This window comes from Sorex fumeus, unplaced genomic scaffold (genome assembly GCF_029834395.1).
Source record: "Sorex fumeus unplaced genomic scaffold, SorFum_2.1 ptg000111l, whole genome shotgun sequence".
NCBI classification, from domain to species: domain Eukaryota; kingdom Metazoa; phylum Chordata; class Mammalia; order Eulipotyphla; family Soricidae; genus Sorex; species Sorex fumeus.
In genome coordinates, this window is record NW_026606168.1 from 7,421,292 (window position 1) to 7,435,422 (window position 14,131).

Genomic DNA, 14,131 nt, shown 5'->3' on the forward strand with positions numbered 1-14,131 from the left:
ACTCTGCCTGAGCAAAGTCACAAATTATTTAACTCCTCCAAACCTCCAGTTCCTGCAGCCAAAAAGTGTCCATATGGAGCCAACTTAAAATTGCTCTGACAGGGCTGAAGCAATAATACAGTGCGTAAGGCTCTTGCACACGCCCAACCTGGACCCGATACCTGACAACACATATGGTCTTTTGGGCTCTGCCTGGACTGATCCCTGGTCACAAAGCCAGGACTAAGCTCTGAGCACAGCTAGATATGACCCCTAAATAAGTTTTGAAACATCTGCTCAAGAACTAAATGAACTAAGGAAGTGGGTGGTCTATATTCAGCCAGAAATTGGTACCTATAAATCAGCTGTAATCATTAATGTATGCCCACTGAAGCACAGGCACTTAAATCCACCACTGAAATCCCTTTCATTTCTGTTTTGGGGCCACATCTGGCAGTCTTACTTCTGGAACTGTGTGTGACCTTGCATGTGTCAGACACTTAGGTTTAATCCCTCGCACCACAGATGGTCCCCTGTGCCCTACCAGGAGTGATCCCTGAGGAAAAGAAGCAGGAGTAAATTCTGATCAATGCTACATATGGCCCCAAAACAAATAAAATACCACAGAAGTTGAACATACAAGAAACGATGATGCTATTAGAATCATCCCCTGTAAACCTCTAGACAAATCTTACCATCTCAACATGATCCAGTCACACTGATTCATTTGAAATCATGACTGCTCCCATCTTCCCCTCACCTGGCCTTATTTTTCTACATACCGCTTAACAGTTTCTAACATGTCATAACTTACGTACATTTATTGTCTCACCTGACTAGAATGTGGGAATCATAATGTGGGTAAAACTGCTTTGACATTCACTGTATCTCCACAAAATACTAACAAATAATCATTACATTTCAAAAATATTTGCTGAATGAATTATTAATCAATGGACAGATATTTTTCATAATGGAAGAAAAGCAGCGAGAACTCATTGTGAGGGCAAACAACAAAGATCTAGAAACAGTGTAACATATTACAGTGACAACAGGAAATTTTGAGTGTAGGAATATTTAATATGGTGATGGCATTTTGGCATATTGAATACATCATGGGGAGCTTGCCAGCTTTGCCTTTATCTGTTTTCTGTGTGGGCGAGATACTCTCGGTAGCTTGCCAGGCTCTCTGAGAGGGGTGGAGGAATCGAACTCGGGTCAGCCATGTTGGCTGCGTGTAAGGCAAATGCCCTACTGCTGTGTTATTGCTCCAGCCCATATGCCAAACACAGTTACAAGTCTCACGATGGAGGCGTTACTGGGCCCACTCGAGCAAATTGATGAACAATGGGAGAACTGTGACCGTGATGACATTTTTGAAAAATAGTTCTTGTTTTTCATAAATAAGGCTATGCATGCTAAAATATTTAAGGATACATTTTCATGGTGTCTGCAATTAACTTCATGGTTAAGGAAAAATACATACTACATATAAGCATGTGTGCCTGTGTCTATCTATGTTCACAAATACATCTAAAACAACCGTGGAAATACAATGATTGGTTCATTTCAGTCAGTTTTCCAAAGCGGGCTAAATAGGGGTTGTTGGAACTATAAGGGGAAGGAGGGCCGTGGAAACAAGCTTGGGGATTGTTGGAGGGAACTTTCTTTGTTTCTTACAGAAAGCAGATCTCTGGGAGGGTGTTAAGTGATTTCTTTCTGAAAGGGTGGTTGGCAAAATAAACTGAGGGCGTGGGTGGGTCTCTGATCTAAATGAAGGCTCTGTAAGTTCATTTTATATAGTCTTAAAAGTTTTTTAAAATTCAAAATTGGGAGATAAAGAAAAACATACATATAGATATTTCAGGGACTCTAGAAATGAGTCAGAGGTAAATAACAAATTATTGATAAGCTGCTAAACTTTGGAAGAGGAGCAGAACTTACATTCTTACCTGGGGCTACCATCATCTTCCCCCCAGCCTGCTTGGGGATGTCCTGCTGAGAGGGCAGAAACAGCGGTGAAAGTCATCAGCTCCTCTGCAGGAGTGAGCAGGCTTGCTCTGTAGTGAAAAGCAATGGACCCGTGATGTCTGTTTATACCATTAGTTAAAGCAGCAAAGTCAGAAGGTTAAAAACCGGCAAAAAGTACTAGTAAGGTTGGCTGAGAGTATGGTCCCATCTGGGATAAAAGACCTGGACATTAGTTTCTTAAAAATAACAAAACTAACTCTTCTCTGAATAGGAGAGTAACATAGGTCGAGAAGATCTGAGAACCTTCCATCATCTGGGCTGACTGAAGATATACTTGTAGTCAAAATATATTTTTGAACAGTCAAAAGAAGAGAATGTGGAGGAAAACTCATAGACTTAACTGACTGTGCACCCTACCATGGCTACACCAGCAGAGGGTAGAAGCTACTGACTCCAGGCTTAGAGCCACAATGTCTGGCCAATAATTTAAAGACCATCTGAGCGCTACAGATGGACGGGGCATCCCCTAAAATGTCAAGTTAAAAACTAAAATATGTTTGAATAACTGAGGTAGAGAAGTCAGCTGACATACACCACAGAAAAGAGATTTTGATGATTAAGTCCAGTCAAATTACAAAACAAGTAAATCAAAACAGCACAAATAATTGGTGGCAACCTCCCTCAGGGGAACAAAGATCAAATCCAGAGCTGCCACACTTATGAAAGAACTCATTTCCCACACATTCATGAAGCATATAAAGTGATAGGAAAGAGTGACCCATACTCAAGGGAAAAACAACTGCAGGGAGAGAAACCCAGGTGCTCATAAACTGAATTAATAAAGACTTCAACTCACAAAAGGACAAATGTTGTGTGCTGCTCATTTAACTAGATATTTAAAACAGTCAAAAACAGAGTGGAATCCCAGTTGTCAGGGAATTAGGATGCAGTAATGGGGTGGAGATGGGAATTGAGAGTTGCTGTCCATGGACATGAAGTTTAGTCATGTCAGATGAATCAATTCTGATGATCGGTTGCATAACCTGGTGCCTATAGTGACAACACTGTATTGTGTATTTTTTATTTATTAAGGCCAAGGACGTAGCTCAGTGGTAGAGCACACGCTTTATGTGTGTAAGCTCAGCTTGGCCATCAGCACCAAAAATAAGTAAACAAAAGTTGTAATGTGTTTAACATTCTAAATTTGTTATATGTTTAATATTTGAATTTGTTATATGTTTTTTTGTTTTTGTTTATTTTTTTTTCTTTTTGGGCCATACCCGGCAATGCACAGGGGTTACTCCTGGCACTGTACTCAGGAATTACTCCTGGTGGTGCTCAGGGGACCATACGGAATGCTGGGAATTGAACCCAGGTCGGCCACGTGCAAGGCAAATGCCCAACCTGCTGTGCTATTGCTCCAGCCCCTGTTATATGTTTAATACTCTAAAGGGAGACCAGGAAGATGACTCACGTGGCAGAAGAAAAACCGATCATGTGCAAGATCCGAGGTTTAACACTCAGTACTGCATGCCCTCAGCAGCACTGGGGAGTGGCACCCAAAGGGCCTGATGGCTTCATCTAGAGAATTCTAGGCAGAGCTTAAAGAAGCAATATCACTCTACACAAATGCCTTCAGAAACAGGCAGGGAAATAGTCCAACTTACTCTAAGATCCCAGTATTACTGTTTGACTAAAGCAAGTCAAAGATAGCACAAGGAAACAAGAGACCAACGGCACTTATATGAAACATCCACATGAAAATTCTAAACATATTGGCAAATAAAATCAGCAATAGAAAAAAAAATAAAGAGAAACATGATGAAGTGGTCAGATTTACATGACTCCATCACTGGAGCTCCCACTTCCTCTCTCTGACCTCGCACTCAGATGCTACAAATCCCCATGCACATGCTTATGTGTATGGCATAGGGAATGAAGTAATCTTATCCTTTCAAAATTATCTATTAAAAAATAAAATTACTATAATAAAAATAGCAAAAATCAAGAGACTTGAAAAATTTCAACCTCGAGACTGAGAGTTTAGATACAACAGGATGAAAAAAATCCATGTACAAGGAGCAAGTTCTCCACTCACGCATCTGCAGTTTTAAGTATTCACACGGGACATAATGCAGTAGGTGTGGGGATTTTCTGTTACACTAACAGTTGGAGAAGGCGCTCTGAGTCATCGAGAATTCAAGCAAGATTGCTGCAAAGGTGGATGCTGGCTTCTCTAACTGCATGTCATCTCAAGCTCTGAAATTCAGTCCCATTTTTCAGGCTCATTCACATGCCAACCACAGTTAAAGTGATTGTGCTTCCTAGACCTGAGGGATTCGATTTTTAGATTCTTGCAGTTGAGAGCATTGTTAGGAGTTTACTGCATCATGACATCCATCCTCTAAGTTAGCCTGGTTGAAAAGAACAGTGGAATAACCCACGAAAAGTTCATAACATTGCTGGGAATGAGAAAAAAGTGACAGCTACTGTTTTCAGAAAGCAGTTGTATATATCTAAAACTTTCATATACATCTCTGAGAATCTGAAAATGATTTCAGCTAGAAACAAAGTATTTAGATGGTTATTCATGTCGATGCAGTTTAGAATTATAAATCTACACTTCATTATAATAAACATAAGAATCTAATATAATTTTTATATTATCCAAAAATTAATTTAATATATTTATTTTGGGGGAGGAGCGATAGCACAGTGGGTAGGGTGTTTGCCTTGCACACAGCCAACATGGCTGACCTGAGTTCGATTCCTCTGCCCCTCAGAGAGCCTGGCAAGCTACCGAGAGTATCTTGCCTGCACGGCAAAGCCTGGCAAGCTACCCGTGATGTATTCAATATGTCAAACACAGTAACAACTCTCACAATGTTACTGGGCCCGCTTGAACAAATCGATGAACAAGGGGAGGACAATGATCCAGTGATATTTATTTTAATAAATTTATTTTATGAATTAAAATAAATTTTATAATATTGTTATTTACTAATGTCATTAATAATAAATAAAAATAAACGTATTTAATTAAACCATTAAAAAGTATAAAACCAAAAAGGAAATCATCTAGATGTCACAGGATTTTTTTTTTTTTTTGCTTTTTGGGTCATACCTGGTGATGCACAGGGGTTGCTTCTAGCTCTGCACTCAGAAGTTATTCCTGGCGGTGCTAAGGAACCATATGGGATGCTGGGAATCAAACGCAGGTCGGCCGCGTGCAAGGCAAACGCCTTACCCGCTGTGCTATCTCTCCAGCCCCTCACAGGATATTTTAAATGTCACATTAACTAATGCAAATGTCAGTTAAAAAATTGACCAATATGGGGCTGGAACAACAGCACAGCAGGTAGGGCTTTTGTTTTCCTTGCATGCGGCTAACCCGGGTTTGATCCCCAGCATCCCATATGGTCCCCCGAGCACCACCAGGAGTAATTCCTGAGTGCATGAGACAGGAGTACGTCCTGTGCATCACCAGGTGTGACCCAAAAATCAAAAACAAAAAAGATCAATACTTAGGAAATTAACCCAGAATACAGCTTGATTGTTGCAGCAATTCTTGTAAAATCTCTTTTCCACTAATTGTCAGCAAGGATTACAATTCTAAATAGGTATTTTCAGAAAAAGCATATGTAGAGTAATTCTATAATAGCTTCATTAGACATAGTTAATTTCAAAAATTAAATTTATCTGGTAAAAATACAAATCATAAAAGTCTGCAGTTTGGGGATGAATTTCAAATACACCACCACTGCCCATTATGAATTAAAAAATAATTCATAACAATTCTATAGACCATAAGCAAGTTTATTTAAATAATTTAACACTGCCTAGAGAACTAATTCAGAGGTATAAATAAAATAGATGGCTTAGTAAAAAAATACAAGCACCACACAAAAGCAGACTACACATACACCAAGGGCTTTTGGAAGATTAAGGCAACATTAATATCTCAAAGTAATTTTATGAGAACACTTTACTCATGTGATTGATAGATGTTATCAAAACATCTCAAAGTAAGCAGAGGCCACAATTTTTTTCAGTATGAAGTCTTCCCATCCAGTTTCCTTCTCAATATATCAGTGATTCTTCTTCTATACTGTACAGCAATTAGTCTTCATTAACAAATGGACTATCAAAGCCACTGTCTTGTTGGCTCAGCAGAGGAACCACAGCTTTTCTCAGAGGCAGCCGGTGCACTGGGGGTGGTACTGCAAAGATTGGCTTCTTAACATCTGATGCTAACAGATCAGTGTCATGAGGTAAGTGCCCAAGTCTGCCGGTCTCCTCTGGCTGGGAATACATGCGTTCTTCTCCCAGGTCCGGAGTCCGGCCACTCTGCCATGTCATTGATTGACAATTCATATTCTTCTCTGTAACTGACACACTGCTGGCTGCTGAAAACTGTTTGGAATGAACAGACTCAACGTGTGGATCCAGAGTTTCTTGAGACCGGCCGAAGAGATAAGACACTTCCTGAACACTGCAGGGTGGAGTGGCATGCCTGGACGGTTCGCCCACAAAGTCGCGTAGGTCTCCTCTGTCCTTTACTGGAGCTTCCTGAACACCCACACTTTGATTTTCCTCAGGGGTCGCATTTCCACCTACTGATAATGGAAGACGCTTACATACTTTTAACCCAAGTCTTTCGTTAGGACCTGGAAAAGCTGTACTTGTGCAAGCTGACTCAGGAAGACCAGGGGTATATCTAGGTAAGGGTTTGCTTCTACTAGATCCGAGAAGGGAGCATGTGGCTGAACCAAGAAGTGACTCTGAACCAGTGTCGCCGAAGTCTTTCTTCTGGTGCAATCCAAAACCTTTTTCACTTTCGCAAGAGAGAGTAGGAAGAACATCCTTTGGCAAACCATCTAGGTGTCTATAGGCACACCAGAAGTCTGTGTGTGACCCTTTGGAACCCACTTGCTTGGTGTCCCCATGCTGTATGCCCTCCATCCGCTTTTCCAGGTTACAGGCAGCTCTCCTCTTAGGGGCCTGGTCGCATGTATTCCTGAGCACAGTTTTTGTACCATTTGATTTGCTTTCCACGTGACAGGGGATATTCTGACTCAAGACATTTCTTTTTGATTTTTCGATTCTAATCAGCGTCTCTGAAGTCAAAAGAATACAAAGTTGGGGGAATAAAAAATTAGGAAAAAATTAACACTGAAGGGGAAGAATACATACATATTTTAAACATCATTCTCAAGAGTTCATCAACACTAGGCATTTTAAAATGTTCCTTGACATTGACTAAGCCCATTAGACAAATTTCAGTAAGTTTGTTATTAAAAATCTAATATATTATTATTGCTATTCATCTGATCTATTATTTTCTAGATTATCAAGAGTAAACTGCAATAAATGTAGCCATTTGCTTGGATGTCCAGTATGGCATTTCTAATGAAGAAACTTGACTACAAGAAACTCATTACATAACTATTTTATTCTTGTTATTTGGACCACACTCAGCAGTGCTCAGGGATACTTCTTGCTCTGTGCTCAGGACTCAGAGAACCACATAGGGTGCAGGCATCAAAAACTAGATCACCCGGGTTTATCACATGCAAGGTGAAAGTCTCATTACTTTTATAAAACCAATACACACACACACACACACACACACACACATTCAGGAATAGAAAATATCTCATTTAGTGTACCTTAGAAACTAAAGTCTGAAATAAAGGGTTTTTTCCTACTGGACATTATTTGCATATTGTCTATCTAAATCTCAACTTTTTTTCTGATCATATGCCACTGCCATTTTATATTTAAAGTTTACATCAATAATAGTTTAAAATTCACAAGAATAATTGCTTTGTGTCTTTCTTTGATTTGTTTTGTTTTGTTTTGGACCCATACTCAGCAGTGCTCAGAGATCATATGGAAAACCAGGGATCAAACCCAGGTCAGCCACAGGCAAGACAAGAGCTTTGTCCTCTGTACAAGCTCTCTGACCCCTGTACTTGTATTTGAATGTTTACAAACATCAAATAGGTAGACTCTTGAAATGTTTCAAGTTCTCCAGGAATTAAAAAAAATAAAAATAAAAAGCACTTACTCAGCCCTGGAGCGATAGCACAGCGGTAGGGCGTTTGCCTTGCACTCAGCCAACATGGCAGACCCAAGTTCGATTCCTCCGCCCCTCTCAGAGAGCCCGGCAAGCTACCGAGAGTATCTTGCCCACACGGCAAAGCCTGGCAAGCTCCCCGTGACGTATTCGATATGCCAAACACAGTAACAACAAGTCTCAAAAAATGGAGATGTTACTGGGTCCACTCAAGCAAAGCGATGAACAACGGGAGGACAGTGTTCTGACAGTGTTTCCTCAGCCCAGTGTCATAGTGAAGTTGCCAAACTTTCATGTACTTCCATCAGGTTTTGCTTTATACATTCTAAAGTGTTTTTTTTTTTTAATACACACACTGGTTTATGTTGGATAACACTGTGTTGTCTTTACTCCTACAGGGAGCTTAAGGTTTCTTGAGCCACTCCCACAACAGTGTAACTGAGGCACAACTAATAATCCTATATTGTTTTTCTCTTTTTTTATTTTATTTGTATGGTTTATTTAGTAATGTCCTTTTTATATAGACATAGGAAGATAATTGACGCTATGCTATGTAACATGGGAGTTAATTGACTCCAAAATAACATTTACTTCTGGGCATCCATATTTATGTTTGTATTGCTTTTCTGTTAGATTCAGCTAAAGTAAAATTAAATGGTATTTATCTTTTTCTGTCTTAATTTACATAGTATAATGCCCTCAAAGTCCACCCATCTTTTTTTTTTTTTTTTGGCTCTTGGGTCACACCCAGCGATGCTCAGGGATCACTCCTGGCTCTGCACTCAGGAGTTACTCCTGGCGGTGCTTGGGGGACCATATGGGATGCTGGGGATCTAACCCAGGTCGGCCACATGCAAGGCAAATGCCCTACCCACCGTGCTATTGCTCCAGCCCCCAAAGTCCACCCATCTTGCCAGAGAATACTAATCTTTTTTATAGTTGAGTAACATTCTTGTGTATGTGCATGCACCTTATAATCTCTATCGATTCATCCATGATGAACACCTAGATTATTTTCATTTCTTGAGTAACATAATGTTGCTGTGAACATAAATGTGCACATATTTTCAAATTAGTATTAGCGACCTGGGTTCGATACCTCCGTCCCTCTCAGAGCCTGGCAAGCTACCGAGAGTATTCCGCCCGCACAGCAGAGCCTGGTAAGCTCCCCATGGCATATTCGATATGCCAAAAACAGTAACAAGTCTCACAATGAAGACTTTACTGGTGCCCGCTCAAACAAATCAATGAACAACAAGAGGACAGTGCTACAGTGCCACTTTCCTTAAATAAATATTCAGAAGTGAAACTGAAGATTGACTTGCTAGTTCAAATTTTTTATTTAGAGAATTCCCCCCCATTTTTCAGCTATACCCTGCAGTACTGGGAGGTCACAACAGTACTGCAGGATTCAACCAGGGTTAGCCATGTGCTAGGCAAGTGCCTTATAGCCTGTACTATCTTCTTACTTTCTATTTCTGAGGAAAATAAAACTATAAAACTAAAGTCACAGAATAAAATGAGACTGCCAAAGGGAAGAAGTGGATAAGGGTGAAATATATGGGAAACAAGATAGAAACTCACAGAAAAGTGTTATGGAGCTGTAATATACAGCATAGTGTCTGTACTTATACACTGTTATATAAGTTGCCAGGAGTTTAATTTTAAAAGGTTTCATTACCTACAAAAAGCTTGTAACTATGTCTGGTAATAGATGGTAAGGACTTACCATGATAATTTCAAAATGTATACAAACACAGAATCATTGCATTGTTCATATAAAATGAATATAATGCTTATGTCAATTGAATGTCAATATAATGCTTATGTCAGAGTCTCCTGCCCCCACACCTGGCTGTCCTTGCCGGGGCCTCTTGGAGGGGAGTGGGTTGAGTTTCCCTCCCTGCCCCGATCAGGGCTCCAGCAGCCGAAGACCTCCAGAACCAGCCACCACAATGCTGAGACCACTCTCCGCACACATGAAGGTACCGGCAGAGGAACAAAGGCATGCGGGTCCCGGGGCTGAGATCTCCAAGCCTACTCGGATCCGGGCTGAGCATCCTCCACCCAGATCCTACACATTCCAGTAGGCGGGGGTCATACCCACCAACTGGGTCCCTGGCGCTGTGTAATCCCATCAACGGCCAAGACTCAGAGACTATAAAATCCAGCTCCCGGAACCGCGCAGCTGCAAATGCAGCCACGCGACATCTTATTATCTCATTCCTACTTTGGACAAACTGGCAGGCTACCGAATGTAACCTGCCCATGCAGCTGAGTCTGGCAAACTCCCCGTGGCATACCCAATATGCCAAATACCAGTAACAATGATGGGTCTCATTCTCCTAAGTCTGAAAGAGCCTTGAATATGGCACTTTTTTAAAATTCTCAGGGCTAGGACAAAGGAGACGTTACTGGGGCCTGTTCGAGGCAATCGACGAATAACAGGATGGTCGTGATCGTCGTGATCGTCAATTGAAAATAAACTAAACATAAATTCGTTATCTTACCCAACCAACCACAAAAAGAAATCAATTATGGTTTTTTGAAGGCTGTTCCTTTGTTATTATGAATAAAACTTTTCCCCCCACTTTTTAAAACCTGGTCCACATCCAGCAGTGCTGGGGAGAACGGGGCTGGTCTGGGCAGCTCTTGGTGATGACTGGCTTCATGATGCAGAATAAGTTTCATTGCTCGGGGACCACAAGACAACCTGGTGCTCTAACACATGAACATATTTCCTGGCCTCCACTGGAGATCTTATTTAACTCTAATTTACCTAATACCAAATTTCCAATTTCTCTACTATCAACATGGTGTACACTATTGCCCATTCTCCATTTTGAATCTCTGATTTTAGAAAAATAATATATCTGTATTTTCACTGACTTTGTTTTCGGGGGACTGCAACCAGTGATGTTCAGGGATTACTCTTGGCTCTGTGCTCAAAAAATTAACTTCTGACAGTGCTTGGAGGATGATGTGGGGTGCTGGGGAGTGAACCCTGGGTAGCCACATGCAAGGCAAGTGCCTTACTTGCTGTACTATCTGCCTGGCCCTTTTCAGAGACTTTTAACTTATGATCTTCTAATAAGTCATACCATTCACCAATCTGATTACTAGTATTCAACCTATTATTACTGTTCTATATAAACCATGCTTACTCATTAAATACTTCTTCCTGATTCTATTAGATTGAAAGCATATTCTTTCAAGTTTTCCACTAAAAAACTGAAAGTTACTTTCTATATCTGTCCCTATTAGTTAACCTGAAATTTTATTTTATTTTTGTTTTGGGGCCACCCCCAGTGGTGCTTACGGCCTACTCCTGATTCTGTGCTCAGGGATCACTCCTAGAGTTCAGGAGTCCGTTTGCAATGTCAGAGAAATGAACCGGGGTGTACCGTGTGCAAAGCAAGCAAGCCTTGTCTGCTGCCCTATCTCTCCAGCCACCCCAAAACCATAAAGTTTAATCTTTATACTCTACCTTGAAGCTATCCATCAAAGTCTAGAGTTATTAATATCTACATCCTCTCCTTGAAGAGGGCCAAAATCATAGCATAAAAATAGTTTGTGCAAGGATATTCCTATCCTCTAGTTTCATCCATCTTGCTGCAAAGTGCACAATTTTGTTATTTCTTAGAGCAACATAGTATTCCATTTTACATATATACACTGCCGAGCCTGCAAGCTACCCATGGCATATTCAATATGCCAAAAACAGTAACAGTAACAGGTCTCATTCCCCCAATCCTGAAATAGCCTCCAATATGGCAGCGTTGGGAAAGACAAGTATAGAGAGCTGCTAAAACCTCAGGGCTGGAACAAATGGAGACAGAACTGGCTCCGGCTCGAGTAAATCGATGAACAACGGGATGACATGATGACAGTGATGATTCTACTTCTCTAAGTTCCATCGTTTGCTGGGTCAATTTCATTTCCTTAGATATGTTTTGTTGCTTGTTTTAAGTCTGGTGTCTTTTGGGGTGCTGGCTTTCTATGATAATGTAATTATTTTTAGTTGAACACCTATTAGTTAGATGTTCTAAATGTGGAATCTATGTTACTGTGGCAGGGAAATACCAGGTGGTGGTGGTGGTGAGGGTGGGAAGGGGCGGTAACAAATCCAAAGGTGGAAGCTCATGAACTGCTCCTGCAGGGCTTGACCCTTTTAAAGGTGCTGGGAATAGAGTGGGACCGAACGAACTTCTGGACAGACAGATCCAGTAGCTCCGAGCATGTGGAACTACTGTAGGGGACGTAATTTCTTCTGATCTTACCCAGAGCAATTTCAGACTTGGGGGACAGAGAGCAGGAAGAGAAATAAAGAGGGTAACTGTCCGGGTTACTGCTGCTCTAGAACACCTTCCTACAACTGTCAGACTTACTACTTCTAGAACATGCCGCCTCTGAACCAGCAAGATCTTGCTCTTCCTGCTCTTGAACTCGGCCAGCTTGGAACTGAGCTTTTGGACCATCTTTTTAGACCGCCTCCTTACTGTCAAGGACATTCTTAGTTTTGGGTTTATCCAGTGTAACTTTTTACAACTATAATTTCTTCTTCTTCTCTATTTGCTTTAAAAATCTTTTTCATCATTTCTAGGGAGGGGAGAAGCTGGTATGCCCAGACCACATAAACTGGGAACACAGCTCGCTCTTCCTTTCTTTCTTTCTTTCTTTCTTTCTTTCTTTCTTTCTTTCTTTCTTTCTTTCTTTCTTCTTTCTTTCTCTTTCTCTTTCTTTCTTTCTCTTTCTCTCTTTCTTTCTTTTTTTGCGTTAACAAATTTCTGTTAAATTTCTAGCTTTAAGTGACAAAGAAAGGCAACTTAATAAACTAAATCTCCTGCTTCACACGCCCTACTCTCTGCACCCTGGACATGTTAACTATCATCTACCATAGAAGGGGGGCAAGAAATTCTTCATCTGGTGCATTTTGGCATACCTGATTCGGCTCTCTTGCTCACCGCATTTTCAGCAGTTTTAGAAGTGGGCGTTTCCAGCAGTTTTGCCATTGTAACCAGTTTGCTAGCAGCATTCATGATCTTTTTCTCAGCCCTGTGGGGGAGTTCCAGAATATTAAATTAATAGAGCATAAAGGAAAAAACTAAGTCTGCTTAGCCCCAGGATTTTGTTTTCCCGGTGACTCTGCCAGCATTTTGGGTGGCATGGCTACAAGCCTCTCCCAAGCCCCCAGTGCTGATCGCATAGAAATAGTTAATCTTGTGGTGAAGGAAAAATGCTTAAAGAATGACAGCACCCTGTCCTGGTACTCTCAGGACACACTGTTTGTTTAGATGAAACTCACCCTTCCTGTTTTCCATTATCATGCAGAATCTGTTGCAGGCAAATCAAATAATATTTACGCATCTTTCTGGAGGTTTCTTGCCGCTCTCTCAACACCTCTGCCTTCACCATTTCCGCGGCTCTTTCCCTACTCTCCTGAATATAACGCAGCATATCACCTGGATGTGGGGTGCAGAGGGATGAAATGAACAGAGGAATTCCACAGAATGCATGCTTGTTAGCATTTTAAAAAAAAAATAAGCACAAGAGGCAGACTTCAAAACAACTTCCTGGGAGATGAAGTGATCATCTAAGGCATATTTTAAAAATCATACTCCCACAGTCATTAAAGTAGGGTATTTTTTAGATTAACAGACTCAAAGGAGAAGAAATGCAAAAGTCCCTTGAGAAGGCAGACAGGTGTGTGTATGGAAAACAGCATTTTCACAAGGGAAGTTCCTTCATATTTTAAGAGATTACAGCAGAAACAAAATTTATTAACAAGAAAGAGAAACACATATTTTAAACATATATCATGCATATCTATATCCAGTTAAGAATAAAGAAATAGAGGCTGGAAAGACAGTATAGCAGGTAAGACACTTTCCTTGCACACTGCTGACCTGGACTCAATCCACAGCACCATATATGGGAAGGAGGAGGAGGAAAAGGAGGAAAAAGAGAAGGAGAAGGAAGAAGAGGAGGAGGAGGAAGAAAAGAGGAGGAAGAGGAGCAGGAGGAGAGGAAGAGAAGGAGGAGGAGGAGGAGGAAGAAGAGAAGGACAAGGAAAAAGAGAGATAAGAGGAGCAAAAAAGTATT

General features: G+C 40.9%; 1 protein-coding gene across 1 annotated transcript in view; it reads right to left on the reverse strand.

Moving 5' to 3' along the window:
- Positions 1-6,069: 6,069 nt before the first annotated feature.
- Positions 6,070-14,131, reverse strand: part of CEP152 (centrosomal protein 152) — a 106,686-nt gene continuing 98,624 nt past the window's right edge. Inside the window, exons 25-27 of the mRNA XM_056135373.1 lie at positions 13,335-13,491; positions 12,965-13,084; positions 6,070-7,078 (exon numbers count right to left, since the gene is read on the reverse strand). Coding sequence (XP_055991348.1) covers positions 6,070-7,078; positions 12,965-13,084; positions 13,335-13,491 — 1,286 coding nt within the window. The remainder of the gene's footprint in view (positions 7,079-12,964; positions 13,085-13,334; positions 13,492-14,131) is intronic.